The 19,026-nt window shown below is 44.3% G+C and overlaps 3 protein-coding genes across 3 annotated transcripts in view; all 3 read right to left on the bottom strand.

Annotated features, from left to right (window-relative positions):
• The window catches only part of SLAMF9 (SLAM family member 9), a gene marked incomplete at its 5' end in the record, with an annotated part of 87,412 nt that overhangs the window by 44,253 nt on the left and 24,133 nt on the right, over positions 1-19,026 (bottom strand). The gene's annotated exons all lie outside the window — the stretch shown is intronic.
• On the bottom strand, positions 1,655-4,155 carry PIGM (phosphatidylinositol glycan anchor biosynthesis class M; the record flags this gene model as incomplete). Its single annotated transcript, XM_081112690.1, has 1 exon — positions 1,655-4,155. One exon carries the CDS (start codon positions 4,153-4,155, stop codon positions 2,884-2,886), a length of 1,272 nt encoding a protein of 423 aa, XP_080968816.1. The 3' UTR covers positions 1,655-2,883.
• On the bottom strand, positions 9,698-14,655 carry KCNJ10 (potassium inwardly rectifying channel subfamily J member 10). The gene has a single exon (XM_081112693.1). The coding sequence runs from the start codon at positions 14,642-14,644 to the stop codon at positions 13,505-13,507; it is 1,140 nt and encodes a 379-aa protein (XP_080968819.1). The 5' UTR covers positions 14,645-14,655; the 3' UTR covers positions 9,698-13,504.

Genomic DNA, 19,026 nt, shown 5'->3' with positions numbered 1-19,026 from the left:
CATTTAGTGTGGTTTTTGTTCAGAATAATGAATATGAATGCTTGTTTTGACTAAATCAATGGTTCTCCTGGGTCAGTGCTGAATAAATGCTTGTGCTACTCTGATGATTCTGATCCAGGCAGAAGACATGTGCTTCCATCAATCCCTGGATGACCCCTCAACACAATGGAGAAAAGAAATGCTGTGTAATCTGTGGGCATGAGCCAAACCTCCACTCATTAGAGTCAGCTAATTTATGGCAGGATTACACAAATACGAAATTGTCAAGACGGAACCAGACATCTGAGAATCTTTACAGACATCTTCATGTATAACTACCACCATTTCAAAGAACCAGATCGAGATCAGAAGGAATAAAGTTAATAGTAACAGGTAGTTAAAACAATTATTTAGTACAAATCTAGGTTCTTTTCCTATATCCATTAGGTTGAGGGGAAAGGTTTAACTCTAGACTCAAAAAGTTTTTGTTTCTTTTTTAAATATTTGTACTGATTTCAGAGAGGACGGGAGAGATAGAAACATCAATGATGACAGAGTCATTTGAATGCCTCCTGCACACCCCACACTGGGGATGCAGCCTGCAACCCAGGCATGTGCCATGACCAGGAATCGAACTATGACCTCTTGGTTCATAGGTCAAGGCTCAACTACTGAACCATGCCGGCCGGGTACTCTTTGCACCTTTTAAGAAATGCCTAGCCCTAGCTGGTTTGGCTCAATGGATAGAGTGTCGGCTTGCAGACTGAAGGGTCCCAGGTTCGATTCCGGTTAAGGGCATGTACCTTGGTTGCAAGCACATCCCCAGTGGGGCGTGTGCAGGAGGCAGCTGATTGATGTTTCTCTCTCATCGATGTTTCTAACCCTCTATCCCTCTCTGTGAAAAATCAATAAAATATATTTTTTAAAAAAGAGAGATGCCTATAGTTCTTGGTAGAGAATTTCTTGCAGGGCAGGACCTGGAATTGAAGTTCCCTTCAAAGACCCCAACAGAACTCAACTGACTTCTAAGAATGTTAAAGGAATGATCTAAAACATGAAAAATGTTTAGTCTTATTTAGAATATTAAAAGTAATCTTAAAGGTCTCATAGTGTAAGAATGATGCATTTACAAGGTTAAATGCCTTGTAATTTCAATGTAGTTATGAAGAGTAAGCCACAATAAAAATGTTGAAGAAAATGAATAAGTAAATATGACTATTTTTAAAAAGGTTGGAATACCAAAAAGATAATTATATTAGGATGTTAAACTTCTGTTACCTACCCCTTTCCCTGCCAGTTCTACCAAAAACATTTTAATTACTATTATAAAAGAATGAAAAAATGAAGTTAAATGACATGGCTGTAAGGTCACTAGTGAGCAGTCATATGCTAAGAGACTACAAGATAATACCTAACATGGGATATAAGAAAGTCACTGTCCTCAGCTGTCTGTTATTTTCACAAAAACAGCAACCCATGCAAAGCCAACATTCTTTCCTTTTTTCTAATAGCAGGTCTCAAAAGATAGCCATCAAAACACTGCTAGTAATAGCATTCTTAGTTACGATAGCCTATAGACATCTTGTTCTCAGAGGCATTTTTAGGCATGGCCTGACATACAATATACTACTCTGGAGGGATTTTGTTTGTTTGTTTGTTTGTTATTGTTGTCTACTGTGAAAGAACAATGTTGTTAAAATACTCATCTTTTGAAATCACAATCAAAAAATCAAACTCATATATTACCATTGCAAGTTAGTGTTAGGGAATCCCCAACCTAATGGGCTATGTTAAAAAAAAAAAAAAAGTTTTAAGGGTGATTGGTTGAAACTCAGAAAGCATTTTTACCCCAGAAATACTGTAGTAATAAGGGAAACGGATCTGCAAATCCTCATTTCCACTATCTGTCCCTCAATTTCCTGGTCTGAGACTAACGGACACTTAGGATGCTTCTTACACTTTCCAGGAGCCTCTCGTGCAGGTCTCTATTTCTATTATGGAATTTTCATAATTGGGGTACTTTTAAGCTGGGAAATGTCTTGCTAACAATCTGTTTTTTAATCACCTAAAATCTACCAACGTTCATTTTTACGATATAAACACTGGAATTCTAAATGAAAAATATTTTTAGTATCAGAAAATTAAAAACAAAGGGTCAAATGTCCTAAGTTTATAGACCTCAAACATCAAAAGCAAAATGCTATTTTAAGATCTGTAATAATTCAAATTTAAAAATGGATGAATTTAAATGTAATCCCTTTGGTATAGAACCAAAAGGTAATCTAATACCACTGGGACTAAGTGTTGAAAAACTAAGCTATAAAAGAAATACCTGTACATGAAACATGATTATAATTTAAATTCTTTGGATTCTTTATCTTCTAAGCCCCCATTAATACAGAATTAACTTTGCCAACCTAAACACCGTACTGGTACTTAACAATTCATATCTAAAATCTGTACGTTAGGAAAATTTTGTGAGTTTTCACAGCTAGCGTGAGCGCTTTCGATGGAAAAAGTGAGGGTTAAAAGATAAGACTGCTTCTGGCAGTAGCATCGTATAACTGGAACAAATACTGGCTTAGACCTTATGTGTCTGACCACATTCCTGTATTTTTCTAAAAAAACCCCAAAAACACAAAAAACCTTTTAACATCCGAAAGTTTAATCAGCCCTTCCATTTTCAAACAGCCCTTCCATTTCCTAAAGGTGGGCCCCAATTTCTGAGTCCCCTTTATACATAAGTAAGCATTTATCTTAATTCGTTGGAACAGGTATTAGGCTCCAAACTGAACTTTCACGGGCGTGCTTGGGATGCTCAACATCTGTCCAAAGCTCTCTTCTGGTCCATTCAGAACCACCAGCACCTAAGAGATGGAAGCGGCAGACGAACCGGAGCATACACTAGTCATGTTTGCGTCTCTCCGCCAGCGGTTCCTCCTGGTAATGGGAAATGATCTGAACGAGGATGCAACAGTTGATAAGAAGGAAGAACAAGCCAGCCAACCAGATAAACAAAAAGGTGTTCTTTCCTTGAAACTCAAGCACATAGGCCGGTGCCAGCCACAGGGCCTGCCCCGCGAACCACAGCACCAGGAGCACCACCGCCCTTCTCCAGGGCATTCGCACCAGCGGCATCACCAGGGGCAGCAGGCAGAGGTACCACAGGAAGTACTGCGAGGTGCAGACTTTGTTAAACGTCACAAAAATGGCCGTGTGAAGAAAGCAGCAGAAGGCAAGGTCCCTGTGGTAGGCGAAAGACACCGCCGCCAGCAGGACGGCCTGGGGCAGGAAGGCCGCCAGGCCCAGGGCAAGGCCGCCCGCGCTCTCGGCGGTCAGGTACAGCATGTAGAAGTACGGGGAGAAGTTGTGGCGGATGTCCCGCCGGGTCAGGTGGTAGAGGTAGGTGTGCTCCAGGAAGTCCCAGCCGTATTTACAGTAAAAACCGACACTCAGGGCGGCGAAGGTGAGCCCGGCCACCGCTGCGAAGAGCAGCACAGCCCGATCCCACAGCCGCGTCAGGAAGGCGCGCAAACCGGCCTGGAGGGGACGCCGGGAGGCGCGGGGGCTCGGGTCGCGGCCCGGCTCTGGGGGCAAGTGGAGGATTATGGGAAGGATGTAGGTCACGGGGTAGATCTTCACGTGCACGGCGAACCCATAGGCCACCGCGGCCGCCGCGACGCGCCCTGTCTCCAGCAGGTACAGCGTCGTCAGCACCAGCGAGGCGACGATCGAGTCCGCGTTGCCCCGGCTGGACACCGCCATGGGGAGCGGGTTAAGCAGCCACAAGGCGCAGTAGCCGCACGCCTGGCGGCGCCCCAGCCCCCTGAGCAGCAGCAGGCGGTATAGGAGGAAAGCCGTGAGCAGGTCGCAGCTGATGAAGAGAAACTTCCCGAAGAGTTCGCTGAGGTAGATGTTGGGGGTGAGGAGCCACCCGAGCAGGGGAGTGTAGCGGTAGGTCGCCCGCAGGTACGGGGAGCGCCCCTCGGTGACGAAGCGCGCGGCGTCCGTGAAGACCTGGTAGTCGATGTCCGTGTACCTCACGAGCAGCGTGCGGTCCTGGAAGACCCCGTAGAAAACCAGGGCGACTCGGGCGAGGAAGGCCACGCCGAACACCCCGGCGGGGGTCACCCGCAGGCTCAGGAGCCGCTCTCCCCACGGCTGGGTCGGGGCCATGGTCTGACGGCGGGGCAGCCGCTCCGCCCCACAGCCGACCTGCCTCCGGACTGCGGACCTCCGACCCGGCTCCTCGCCTGCAGCCGCCCGCGCATCTCCCACCACCTAAGCGGTGGAACCAGCCTGGCGGCGAGCACTTCCAGCGTGAGGCCCGCCCCCAGGCTGCTTCCGATCGCGAGCCCCAGGCCCAATTCCCATTCGCCTCAGCCGGAGTATTTCCTTCCTTTGGATTGGCTGTCTTGCTTTTAGGCCCTCCTCCGGAAGGGGCGGGACTTCTGGTCCCGGGGAAGGGCGACTTCCGCTTGCTTGCCGGTCTGTGCGCTTGCTGGGCTGTCCTCTGGCCGAGCGGAGTTGGTGTTTCTTGTGTGAGAGAGTCCTTCTCTCTTCCCGCACTAACTTCAGTCGGCGGAGCCAGACCACCGAAGCGGAGCGAGCTGTGAGCTAAATTCCTCGGGCCTGGGCGGAAACCAGAGCGTGAAAGATGGAGTGAGGGAGAGTTAAACCTGTGCTAGTTCCTCGTGCTTCCCTCCGCCCGCTCGCGGGTCCCAGAGGTTGGTGAGCCCCGGGACGGGCTAGGAGGAGGTGAAGGGAGCCCGGAGCGTTCGTCCCACGCAGTATGTGGACATACTTATAAGTATTTTGAAATTACCAGGTTTTTTTTTTAATCTAAATCCGAATTTAGGCAGCCCTAGGCGGAGGGATGGGAAGGACGGGGAGTCCTCGTCCTTCCTAAACTGTCAGGCTCTTACCCGCCACTGTATTTGCTCTTCTTTCCGCCAAGATTGCCTTCCCCTCCCCGTCCCTACTCCATCCTTCAGACCAGTGTTGGCGCCTAAAGGCGTATCCTGGCTCTCCGCCGGGTGATATTGTTTAAAGGGCAGGCCCCTCCGTTAGCTGAGGGTAGATGGACAGGGGCAGGGGGCGCTAAGCTCTAGAAAATCATTTGCACAGAAGGGCCTGCCCTGCTACATGAAAGCCTTGTCCGGTGCCTGCTGTCCTGTCCCAGTGCTCCAGAACTCCACGTTGGAATGACCGTCCTTCATTGTATTTGTCACATTGCTTCGTGATAACTGGTTTTTTGTGTTTCGCTTTCCTAGTTTTCCATCGGGGCACTTTGAGTTCTTTGAGGTCAGAGGTTATTTTGTCCTTTTCTGTCCCTCAGCATCTAACACATGTTCCTATTACCAAAATCCTTCTAGAGTGGCATCCTCGAGGTGCTCCCAACTCCCAGTCCTTTTCTCCAAAATATCCGTTACCTAGCTCCAGTCCTGCCCCCTTCACCCACCCACTTCAACCCTACTTCTGTGAATTTCTCACTAAGGACTTTAATCCTGTAGCTGTTTCCCTTCTTACTCCACTTAGAGTCGGTATTGTAGAATTTCATAATTTACTTTAGATTGTATTCATAACCCTATCAATGAGATTGTAGGGATTTTGAGGTTAGAAATTTTATCTTATCCTTAATTTTTCAATTAATCATTGCCGTCTCAGGCATATGGTCAATGTTCAGTGAATACTGATTTACTTGATTTTACAGGCATCCTATTTCCTAGGGCAAGTTTTCTAAACCAGGGTAAGGAGAATAGAAGATTCTATCCAGTCTGAGCATGCAGCTCCCAGGAGTACCCTCCATTCATCCATCATACAATTTATACTTTGGAAGAACCATGTTACTCTTTCATATTCCATATTCATATTCTTATTTCTCTGCCCTTTTACGTATGTGCCTTTGTGTAATTATATGCCCTATGTTGATAATTACTTTTAACCATTTTTTGCATTATAATAGCCATATATATGAGGACAGCACATCACCATTTAAAGGATAATAATGCTGATGATGATTTCTAATAGCCAGCTTTGTTGAGGAATTATTTGCAATGTGCCAGGCATTGTGCTAATTACTTAAAATGTATGAAAGATATTTTGGCCTTTACAAATGAAGAAATTAAGGTTTATGGATATTAAGTAACATCCCTAAGTCACATAATGAGCTAGTGACAGAGTGGGGATTCAAAAGCAGGTCGGTCTGGCCCAGACTATTTTTTTTTTTTTTTTTTTTTTTTGCCCAGACTATTCGTAATCAATATGTAGCTAACCTGCAAATAAAATGTTGATGAATTCTGATTTTCTTCTCTGCCTCCTCTCATTGATCTCTTATCTGAATGTTTTTTATAGTTTCTCTGTGACTCTATCTCTGATTTATTCATTTTCTCTGCCAGAAAAATGAGACTTAGTCCCAGAAAGTAGAGGATATGGAAAGTAGATTTCTGAGGGTTAAATAAGTAAGGGTTCCACTGGCTGGGTTGGTTTAGGTGGTATGGTAGAAAGGCCCCTGCCAATTTGTCTCTCTAGAGCTGACAATAAAGAGTTGGCAGACACCTAATTTGGGCAGATAAGGAAACAACTAATCAAAAGAAACTAAATTTGGGATCACTGAAATCTAAAGATGTGAGTTGTAGATAGTAGTGGGAATGAAGAAGAGACTGGAATCCAATTAAATAAATTGGACAGGGCAGCTTGATTTTCATTACTATTCCTAGGAAAGAGATATTCACAGAGGCTAAGGACCCCATATTGAGCTTTTTGCATTGGGCTTAGAAATCTATTTTCTTAACTCTCCCTGAAAAAGCTACATTTTTTCATATGCTTAACTGTTCATTGGCTCTTCCTAATTCCACCTTCACTGTCTGCCTCTAGGCTTCCATTCATTTAGAATGAATGGCTAGGGAAAGCACAGACATGGATAGCTCATCCCTAGCATCCTTAGCCAGGACCTTGACCTTGGTCACTGCTGTATATGCTCTCATTACCTTTTCAGATCCACTCTCCATCCTTCTGCCCTCTCTGCTCTACGTGGTTGACCTCTGTGGGCAACATCACATAGGCTTCCTTGCACTCTGGCTTCCTATTAGGACAGGTCAATCAATGGGAGGCACTAGCAGATCCTTGTTAGTGGTTGAGTTCTCTACCTAAGGCCAGGGCTTCCACTGTGGCCATAGCCCTCTCCCTTGGCTACAACTCTCACTCTTCCAATAACTGTCCCTTTAGGTTTAAAACAGGAAAGGCTTCCTACTGTTGTGAGTCCCTGGCTGCTTCACTATTCCTTTTTTGGTTTATTAACCCAGGCCACACCTTTGCAAATAATCCCTTCATTAAACCATGTCCAGTTAGCCCTTTGAGTGTGCCATCTGTCTCCAGCTAAAATCCTGACTAATTAAATCTCTCTCTCTCTCTTTTTTTTTTTTTTTGCTAGATCTTGCTTACATTTCCTACTTTGTAATTTCTTTTGAATCTATTTCTAATTTTTATGCTCAGCATCCTTAGTCCAGGCCTTGCACAACTCAATGTAATGATTGAATACCTATACTGTCGTAGGATCTGTGACAATTACCTTTCCCCCCAATCTTTTGCAAGTCTTTTAACTGGTTTAGTGTCTCCTGTCTCTAGATTCTACTGCCAGATTGATATTCATAATCAATACTTTAATTAGACTCCATCCTTTCTCAAAAATCTTCAGTATCTCCCAGCTGCCTATGAATAAATAATAAACTGTGTAGCCTGACATTTAATCCTTCCATTATCCTACCTTTTCAACCTATTCATCTATAAAACCCTTAATTCTAGGTTTATTAACTACCCATTAAATATGCCTTGTGCTTTCTTCCTACAGTACTTTTGCTCATGCTGTACCACCTACAGGGAATTGTATTTCTCTTCATTTATTTAAATACTATTTGTCCTTTAATGCTAAACTCTAACCTCAACTCCTCTGTAAACTCTTCCCAGACCTTAACAAGTGGAAATGATCTCTCTCCCAAACAGTGGTGTTATCGTCTGTTCTATTTTTTTAATAGCTGATTATGCCATGCCTTATGAAATATATAAATCTTTTATGTTGTTTAACAAATATACTGACTCTGTGGTACACTAGTTGTGTGAACTTTAGGCAAGTTCCTTCCCTCCCTCCTCTTCTTTTGCTGCTTTTGTTGAGCATCATACATGGCAGGTGCTGTGCTAAGTGCTGGGCTTGGTCACTACTAGGTTCATGGTGATCAAATACTGACATGAATCCCAGTTATATGGCATTTAATGTCTGAGCAAGACAAACATCAGGCAAATAAATTTACAAGTAATATGAAATTGCAGCTGTGGTAAGAACTATGAAAGAAGAATACAGGGTGTAATCATAGCTTTTTTAATGGGTTTGGTCTAAGATGGGCATAGTAAGAGTTACCAAGGTTGGGGGTTGGCAAGCAGTAGGGATCATTCCATAGAAGCAGGTGCAAATTCTAATATGATTGTACATCCCTTTATGGTGTGTATCATGTCTTTTATTTATTTATTACTTGAATGGTACCTTCCACCTAACAGGAACTCAATATTTGCTGATTTTTCTTGAATCTTATGTTAAATGTATTCTAACCAGAACTATTAGATTGATACCATGTCTTTCCTAATACCTGTCCCTGTGAAATGTTTTCCATAGAGATCTCACTATTTGGAACATGTTGTTAATGGTATATCTGGCCCTTAGTGTAATGCTACTTGCTATTTTAGCTTGCCCTCCTCACAAGTTTGTAAGTTTCTTAAACTTTAAGGGATTGTATTTCATATATCTTATATATCACATGTCGTATGATTCATCTGTGAACTAGTGTTTTCCAAATGTAGATAAGTATTTTATTTTTTTTTATTTTTATTTTTTTAAATATATTTTATTGATTTTTTACAGAGAGGAAGGTAGAGAGATAGAGAGTTAGAAACATCGATGAGAGAGAAACATCGATCAGCTGCCTCCTGCACATCTCCTACTGGGGATATGCCCGCAACCCAGGTACATGCCCTTGACCGGAATCGAACCTGGGACCTTTCAGTCCGCAGGCCGACGCTGTATCCACTGAGCCAAACCGGTTTCGGCGATAAGTATTTTATTGATGATGATGATGATGATGATGATAAGAGTCCCAATTTTTTCCTGGGTCTTTCCATTTCTGGGGAACAAGAGTCAGTGACTGGTATCTGTTGCTCTTGTCAGAGAGAATTTAGGACTAGATATTGAACCAGACCTTTTTCAGGTTAGTGACAAATAGGAATAGGAGGGAAATCCATTCCTTTGAGAGGTGGGGGAAGAAATGCCCAACAATTAATTGATTAGGCTTATAGAGCCTTACGGAATGTCTCCATGGTAACATGGAAGGGAAATTGGGCATGTGATCACTGGCAAAGAGACGATGCCCAGTATCCAAAGCTACTTGACTTTCCTAGATTAAGCTGAGCCAATTTTAAGATTTCTGGGTCTTAAAAAAAATCTTGTCCTTTAAAAACTGAATTTGAAAGGTGTTTACGAAAGGACCCTAAAGTTAATGAGGGAAGGTATAGGAAAGGTGTAGCAGGAGTGGATACTAGCAATGAAGGGAACAGGTGTGACCACATGATCATAAGTTCTTCCAGCACAGCCAAATTCAGTCTTCTTTCCAGGTAGGCCTGTGAGTTCAGGCCTTAATCATAGATTGGTTTGGATTTCCAAAAGAAGCTAGAGTGAAAAACAGAGATTCATCCATTTTATTTAGTAGCTTGTTCTGAACAGACAAAAATAAACCAGAGAAATCTCACACATCTCTTTTCTAGGTAAATTTGACCTACTTTAGTCTTGAATGCAATGGCTGGGAAAACTATCCCTAGATACTTTTGCTTCAGTAGAGTTGGCCATTATTGAGCCTGGAGGCCCATGCTAACTTTACCGCAAACATCGTGTGTTATTTTACAAATAAATTAGGTTAAATAGCACAGGTAAAGGACCAGGGTAGCAGCCTTGGGGAGGGGGCAGTGTGCCTGGCTTGTAGCACTAGTAAAACTGTCTTCCTTTCTTTGCTAAGGTCTTATGGAAATCCCAGGATGGTCTTATTAGCTGACAGAGATTGAGGGAATAATGAGGTGAAGTACAGAGTAGGGATCTCAGAAGCCTCTCATGTAACTGCACAATCCCCTAGGGCAGCTGGTACCCCACTCATTTTCATACAGAAGCATCAGAGCCAAAACACTCTGCCCCCATGCCCAAATGCCAGGACTGGGACTCAGGATACCTCTAGCACAGGCAGCATTCTCTTTGGGCTTCTCGCAGCCACATAGAGGGCGACCCTCTGCCTTTGGAATGCCTTGGACCCAACACCTCTTTCATCCTGGCCTTTACATTCTAGGGTCAGGGCTCCTCTTTAGTGCCCCCACACACCAAAGGGTTCAGCTTCGCAGTTGAAGAGCCATGGCCTCCAGGGACTGGAGCTGCATTTGCCCCACTCTTGTGGAAAAAGAGGAAATTCAGGGTACTTCAAGAGAGGGAAACAGAAGGATGCTTTTATTTAAAAATTTTAAAAGTGCACAATGACAGGACACTTCTGGGGATAGGAGCACACAGTAAAAGTAGGGATTCTCCTAGATTTCTATGGATGGAGTGTCTCCCTTTTCCTCCTGTGTCCCTGGTCCTATCAGCAACACAGGCTTTATGAGAAGCCTCAGTGGATGCCTCTTACTTCTGAAGAGAATCTTGCACCACTCTGCCATAATCACACCTGAAAGCCTTCTTCAGATCACTTTCCTATTAAAACTAGCATCACTATTAAGTTTGGAAATCTGGGGAGCCCTATCCCAAAACCAGAGCAAGATATTTGCCCTGTGCTAAAATCTCTGAACATTTCCTTTCTGTACATTCAATATATTTGGTCCTATATACATCTCTCTATATACATATATATATGATCTGTTTCTCTAGATAAACCTTTCATATATATCATATCCTAATTTCCTGAGCCTCCACCTGCCTCTTGTTTGCTAGCTCACGTAAAACTCAAGGGTTTCATCAATTTCACTAAGTTCCTCAATAGTGCACTTTCTCATCTTTTGTTTTGCTCTCATCAGTTGTTTTGCCCATCTTCTGAAATCTCCCCCTTAACATCTGTGCCTAGTGCTCTCCTGACATGCCAAGTCCATGGTTGGTGTGGTGAACGGCTTCATTTCTCACCAGACCTGGCTGCTTCTAAAGCCTAAAAGAGGATTTCAGCTCAGAAGAGATGGGGGCTGTAGTCTGAAGAACCATTTAGGGTTGACCATAGGGGTGTTTTCTGGAGGGCAGAAGAGGGGGGCTTATGGGAGAATAAAGCAGGTTGTATTAAAAGGACAGTATGATTTAAAGTGCAATTTAGAGCAAAGTCTGGGATCATAGAGGAGAATCAAAAAGTCAGAAAATATTCTCATTTTGTTATCCAATGAGAGGAGAGTCTGGGGGCTTAGAATAGACATCAGGGGGTGGGAAGAGAGCGATTCCCTCAGAAGGGAAGCAGCTGTGTGCAGGAGAAACTGGATGGAGGCTAACTTGCTAATGGATAAGAAGACATATATATATATACACGCAGTACTTTTTGCCCTTACCCATTGGAAGAAAGCCAGTAAGTCTAACATTGAATAAAGTTGAGAGCCCAGAAACTGGCTCTTTGCCTTCTATTCTGTTTAGACTTTCAAGTTTTTCTGGTTCTTTCTTTCTTAAGAACAAGGGAGGGGGGAGGGGGGTTTACAGTAAATGGAGAACAAAGGGTCTTCATTTTCAAGATATAATTAGAGTTCAAGAAGAGATCAATGTAAGAGAATCTTGTGCAGTTGTAGTAACTGGTGACCATAAGTCCACCTCAAAATTTTATGAGTTTCTCTGCAAGGCTCTGCACATAGATGTATATACATATTCTGTAGAAGTGTGTAGCTTGTACAGTTGGCTGAGTCCACCTTAAATAAACTGCCACTTGATTCATACAGGGATTCTATACCAAACCATTGGGGTTGGGGGTGGGGTTCCTTTGTACCTAAATGAGACCAGGAAGCACTCTTGGGATTTGGGGTATTAGAAAAAGTTCTGGTGCCCTTATGCCCTTCCTGACCCCTGCCACAGTTCCCAGCAGGAAACAAGGAATGGCCTGAGTCTGATCTCTGAAAGTAGGCCTTTCAACTTGTCTGAAACTGGCCTCGTAGCACAGGAAAGTAGAAATGAGGTTGATACTCATTTTATAACACGTCTCAGGAATGACTGAGGGAGACCGTGGTTGTTTAACCAGGAGGTATGATTTCCTTTCCCAGCATTACCTAATGAAATAGTTGGCACTTCGCAGATGGGAACTGGGAGGGGTAACTGCCAGCCAGAGTTGTGCTTCTGTCCAGACTTAAACAAAGCATCCCCAATTCCCAGAGGCTCTATACAGCAGTCTGGAAATCTGATAATTTACGCATCCTACTTGGTCTGGTTGGTTTAACTTTCCTGGGAACTCTGTTCTGTGAGTGTAGTTTTAGTCGAACATCAGTGTTAAGAGAGGGGGGCTCTTGCATTTTCCCTCCCTCTGAAGTGCTGGGGTTAAGGGAAGGGTGGGTTGGGCTGGAAAGAAGAGAAGCCAAGGACAGTGTAATTTGGAACACCATTTCCAGACCTACCATGGAGTCTAGGCACTGGCATTTTTCAGGGGAGCATATTGGTGAGGGGCATCCCATTCATAGGACACAGAGAAACCAATCCTCTTAGGGCTACCTGAAGGACAGGTTCAAGGATTTGGACAATAGCTTCGCAGTGGTCACTCCACACTGAAGAGTTCAGAATCCAGGATGGGTGCAGGTGTGGTGGTTGTAACTATAGGTTTTCTATTTCCTGGGTCATCCCAATTCCCTGGGAGCAGAGGCATCTATGAAATAACTGGGTATCTTGATGGTCCACTTTAGAAACTAAAAAAAGCAAAACGGTTGTGACCAAGGTCCTAGGTTAAGGCAGGAGTTGCCAACAGAAATTCACCAGGAAAAACCATGACTTCTTTCAACAGGTTGGTGGAGACCCCATTATAAATTGATTCCAGATTCCTATATTTCTGAGGACACAGACCTTAAGGAGACCATCAGAGTATTGCCTTGAAGAACTTGTTAGATAAAAGTTAGAGAAGGAGGGGACTCCAGCCTCAAATGACTAAAATCTCTGGTGGTGGTGGTAGGTCAGGGGGAATCTGTCCGTCCAACTGCATGGTCCTTCTAATGTGAATCTCCAAGCATGCCAGAAGCCTGTCTTCCCTCTCTTTCCTCCGTCCTGGCTTGAGGAGGGTGGAGGGGGCGGTAATAATGCAGTGGAAGTGGGTGAGGTGAAAGGGGACAATGGAAGGAAAAATTGGACTCCAGCTGGCCAAGACTACCCACAGGCCACTGGGTTAAAGGAGAGGGAGTGGAGAATGGGTGCTTCTGGAACTCTTCAGTAAGCCTGGGTAATATCCTCACCCAGAGTGCCAAAAAAGGAAGCGAGACTAGAGGGATAGGGAGGTGGGAAACCAAGGCATCAGACGTTGCTGATACGCACACTAAGGGCACTGCCCTCCTTCTCAGCTTGTTCTCTGAATGACTCCTCCAGCTTGAGCTTTTCAGGGTCTCCATAGCATACAGTGCTGTCACGTAGGCCGCTAGGAGGGGCCACTTTCACAACTTGGTCAAAAAGGCTGAAGTCAGCTATATATTTGCCACTGGCTGACAGCGAGATAGCAGGTGTGAACTCATAGCCCCAAAGGATCTCCTCTGGCAGGTAGGAAGTACGCACTTGGCAGGTGGCACTGGTGGATTCCACTGTCCCACTTAGGATCAGCACCAGCTCGAAGTCGCCCTCACCACTGCGAAGGGGGAGGTCTTTTAAGGGACTCGTCTCATCTACCACATGGTAGAAGGTAAGGGGTAGAATGAGGAAGGGGCTGTCGGAGGCCGTGTCTACTTGAAAAGTCACATTGACCTGGTTAAGCCGGATGTTCTCACCCTCCTTGGTCTGGTGGGTCTGAAGCAGTTTGCCTGTCACCTGGCAGCCAATGAGAAGGCTCTTACGCATATTGGCAACTCGAATCATAAGGCAAGGCTTCCCATTGTGGGCAGCTACAACCGCATGCTGGCTGAAACGGATGGTCTCAGCCCGCTTCTTGGGCCGAGCAATCTTTGCCAGGAAGGTACCTGTGATGAAGATTTCCAGGATGGTGGTGAGCACTAGCTGGGCAATCAGAAGTACGATGGCCAGTGGGCACTCCTCACTGATGTAGCGGAAGCCATAGCCAATGGTGGTCTGGGATTCAAGGGAGAAGAGGAAGGCCCCAGTGAGTGTGTGCACCTGTACCACACAGGGGGTATGGTTAGCTGGGGGCCCCAGCTCCAGCAGGTCCCCATGGGCCACAGCTACCAGATACCACACCACGCCAAAGAGGAACCAGGTGCCTGCAAAAGTCGCAGAGAAGAGCAGAAGCTTGTAGCGCCACTGCATGTCGATGAAGGTTGTCCACAGATCCTTGAGGTAGAGGAAGCGCTTGTCAGCAATGTGCTCCATTCTCACATTGCTGCGACCATCTTTTGTCAGAACTCTTCGCCGTCGTATCCCTGGGCCCATTAGGGGCCGGCTTTCTGTCTGAGTGGTCTGACTGTAATATACCTTGGCAACTGATGTCATCTGGAGGGAGCAAGACAGTATAATGGAGGTTATTGCAGAAATACAGCCAACTCCTAGCTACCACCCCATGGGAAGGAAGAAGTAACATTTTGATACCACTGATTTGTTGTCTTAATAGCAAATATTTATTGAGCACTTGCTATATGCCAGGCACTGTGCAAGATGCTGGTAAGCCAAAGATGAAAACAACATCATCCTTGCTCTCCAAGAACTCGCGGTCTAGTGAGAGAGATGTGTTCAGTAAACAATTACAATACAGTCTAATATTTGTAATTCTTAGGGAAGGCAGAGAGGAAAGAGTAATAAGTTCACAGTTCCTCAAAGATGGGGCCAGAGTAAAGAGGGCCTCTACTGGTCTCCATCACAAAACCAATTCTGTGAAGGTGTCTAATTTTGAAATCCCTCCTCACCCTCATGAATAACATCAGCAAGAACAACTACTCTGTTGATCCTTGCAGGCCAATTCCCCTTAACACATACCCTTAATCTCTCCATTTTTCTTCTCCTAGCCCCAAGTCAATATTGATACTAAGATATACATCTGCCTCAGAAAATAACAGAAACTGCCCATTCTTCTACCCTTCAAGATGTTCGCTAAGCACCAAGCCCATTTCACTATGTATTAGTTACTAGTATCATCACCACCATCATCATTTATTTGCATCATCTGGGGAACTTTGGTCTGGGCTGGGGTCTGGGGTAGTATTAGGAAGAACACAGGGCAGAAAGAGTAGAAGAAATAAGCAGTGGCGGAGGAGAAGCAACAATCCATTTTTCCAAGGACTGGGAGAAATGCGAGATTGGAGGTGGCAAAATTGCCTTGACTGAGTGAGTAGGAGGATTAAGAGTGTGTGTTAGTGGCTATGTCTGCACAAGCTTAAATTCGGGATTACTGTATGTCCAATAGTAGAAAGTGGGACAGGCTCTGAAATAGAAGCTAGCTCACTTAATTTAAGGCGTCTAGCACCCCTGCCCCAAAACTAACTTGGGCTTTTCCAGCACAGAATTTTTTTAAATACATTTTATTGATTTAAGAGAGAGGATTTTTTAATCACATGAACCCTTTGACTCTGAAGCTGATGACCAGATCTTCTGGAATGAGAAAGTGCTCTCTGCAGAGTTTGGTTCTTCTTAGAGAACAGAGAGACTCATCACATTCTCCTCTCTGAGAAGTCTGAGCCATTGCATTTTATCATTCTTCACTACTCTATCTTCTCCGTGGTCTTATGCCTTGAGAACCAATTACTTGGGTCCAGTCATATATCCACCCAAGTAGGCACTAAATTAGAGATTATAATGAATGAAAATCCCAGAATGTTCAGAAGCAACCAGGAGCCCATTTTACCAGCCCCCACTCACTTGACACTTTTGCCCAAGTGACACTACTCAGCAAGACGTGCATGTCATCCACTTCCCCAATATCCTTAGCTACTTTGGAGCAAAAAGGAAGCTCTATAATTCTGAAGTTTGAAGAATTCTTATGTAGAGCCCCAGTGAAGTCCTATTCAGTACTCAGTAGTAGTAATAATAAATAGTCATGCCCTAACTGATTTGGCTCAGTGGATAGAGCGTCAGCACTCAGACTAGGGGTCCCAAGTTTGATTCCAGTCAAGGGCATGTACCTTGGTTGCAGGCTCGATCCCCAGCAGGGGGCATGCAGAAGGCAGCTGACCGATATTTCTCGATGTTTCTAACTCTCCCTCACCCTCTCTGTAAAAATCAATAAAAATATATATTTTTTTAAAAAACAATTACCACAATGCCTGCATCTATATATTTTAAAGTTTATACATTAGTATGCCTTCTCATTTGGTCCTCAAACTCTCAAAAAGATGGGAAACCTCTATAAGAGATTTTTAGGAACTCTTATTAAAGAACAGAGGAAGTGGTGGAAAGCTGTGGATGAGTGAACATTTTAATTTTCAGTAAGAAAAATGGGGGGTGGGGAGAGGCTGGCCAGTGTGGCTCATTGGTTGAGCATTGACCTGTAAACCAGGTCATGGTTCAATTCCTGGTCAGGGCACATGCCCAGATTGCAAGCTTGATCCCCAGTAGGAGGTGTGCAGGAGGCAGCCAATCAATGATTCTCATTATTGATGTCTCTATCCCTTTCCCTCCCTCTCTGAAATCAACAAAAAAAAAATGTATTTTAAAAGAAAAATGAGGTACATTTCACAAACTACAGACAAACAGGCGAGATTTTGATCCTAGACAAGATTCTAGATGGAGCATTAAGATTGTGAATACTTGGAGGAAAGGCAGTTATCAGTAGGACCCACCATGGGTCACTAAGAACAAGTTACATCAAACTAACAATTTCCTTCTATAGCAAGGTCACCAAATTGGCAAATTAGATCAATGCAATAGATAAAGCATATCTAAGCAAGATTTTTTACAAGATCTCTCATGTCCTTGGGGATATGACAGAGAAAAATGAACAGTATGCTAGTAGGTGAGTTAAAAATAAAAAATCAAATGGTACTGGTGAGTGCATTATGATAGCCTGGAATCAGTTTTCTAGTGATGTACCAGAAAACTTTATCTTTGGACTTGCCCTTTTACACATGGCCATCAATTATGTAGATGACACAAAGCTGGGACAGATCTCAAGTGCAAAGAATAAGGATCCAAAAGAAGACAGATGAGTGGGCCAAATCTAACAAAAAGGATAAGTGTTGGGTTACATATTTGTGTCCAAAATTACCTGCGCAAGTTCTGGACTGGAAAGCAGAACCGTGGAAATAAATTTTGGCAGAAAGTAATCATGTATGAACTACCTATGTGTTTTGGTTGCCAGAAAAGCAATGGCAATCTTAGGCTACTCTCATTGAATTAAAGTATCTAAAATAAAGAAGTAGATGATTCTGCCCTGCTCTGTTTATCCCACACCTGCACTATGAGTACCAAGGAACAATCAGGATAGGAAAGGACTTAGAACTGATAATGTAAGAAATGGTTAAAGGAAATGGAAGTTTAATTAGGAAAATAAATTATCTGAGGGATATGATGACTGTGCAAATATTTTGTTTGAACAGCTACGTGAACGGGTTTGGAGTTTTCTTTGAGCGCCAAGAGAAACAGAAGCAGTGAGTTCAAACCACAGGGGGAAGGATTCTATATTGATATGACAAAGAACACTTTGCAAAGAACAGTCAGTGCATCCAAATATGGAAAGAGCTTCTCAAAAGGTAGTGATTGCACTATTCCTGGAGGTGTTCGAGGATATGTTAGCTGAGTGCTTTAGAGATTCTTTAGAGGAGATGAAAGCTTTTGTTGGGAGATTGAAAGATTGTCTTTAAGCTTCCACTCACGGAGGATCAGGATGCCTGCCCATCTCTACCCAGACACTTCCTATGGTGACATTTGGGGATTCTTTATCAAAGTCCAGCTTTATTTGTGCTGAGCAGAGAGTCTACGTATCTGGGGGAATGGAAGCTCCTGGAACTCAAGGAAAGCCTTGCTTATTACCAAAATAATGGTCTCTGATTACAGAGCACTTTACGATTTATAAAATATGTAATTTGATCCGCCCCCCACCATGAGGTAATGGGAAAGGCCTCATTAGAAACTAAGGCTCAGAGAGATTTGCCCCAAGTAGGTTAATGGTAGAGTTGATCTTCTGGCTCCTGGTCCAGAACTTTGTCATAGCAACTGCTTCTGCGTTCCCCAGGTTCACTCTTACGGGTCTGTGTTTTCAGGAGGTGCCTCTGTGGTACCCTGTATGGCAGATCACAGCTGAGATAGAGAAGAGAGGGCCTGGAGCTTCTAGGGCAGCCGTGGGCAAACTACGGCCCACGGGCCAGGCCAGGCCCGTTTGAAATGAATAAAACTAAAAAAAAAAAGACCGTACCCTTTTATGTAATGATGTTTACTTTGAATTTATATTAGTTCACACAAACACTCCATCCATGCTTTTGTTCCGGCCCTCCGGTCCAGTTTAAGAGCCCATTGTGGCCCTCGAGTCAAAAAGTTTGCCCACCCCTGCTCTAGAGGCTAGTGTTAACGGCCACTGACTTGTGGGCACTGGAGATGTGGGCTACTGGCTAAAACTGTTGTGACTGCCACCTCCAGCTTTGTGCCTGCTGTTGCCAGCCTTAGGTCTGCCTCCTCCAGCTGTTATCTGCAGCTGCCAGCTGTTGTGCTGCCAGCTGTTGTGCCACCACCCACAGCCAAGCATCTTTGTTCTCAGCAGTGAGAAGAGTCAGAAGCAGGTAAACAATCAGCTACACTCCACTCCCGGCTGGCCAGACCCCTGGGGAGGGAGCAAGCCAAAGCTCTGGAAATGGTGGTTACTGTCCCACCTGAAACACCTATACTCTTTCCTCTAGAGCAGTGGTTCTCAACCTTCCTAATGCCGCGACCCTTTCATACAGTCCCTCAGG

Source organism: Myotis nattereri (assembly GCF_964212035.1).
Source record: "Myotis nattereri genome assembly, chromosome: 18".
NCBI classification, from domain to species: Eukaryota; Metazoa; Chordata; class Mammalia; order Chiroptera; family Vespertilionidae; genus Myotis; species Myotis nattereri.
The sequence above is the reverse complement of the archived record's forward strand: the minus strand, read 5'-3'. Positions and strand labels throughout refer to the sequence as shown.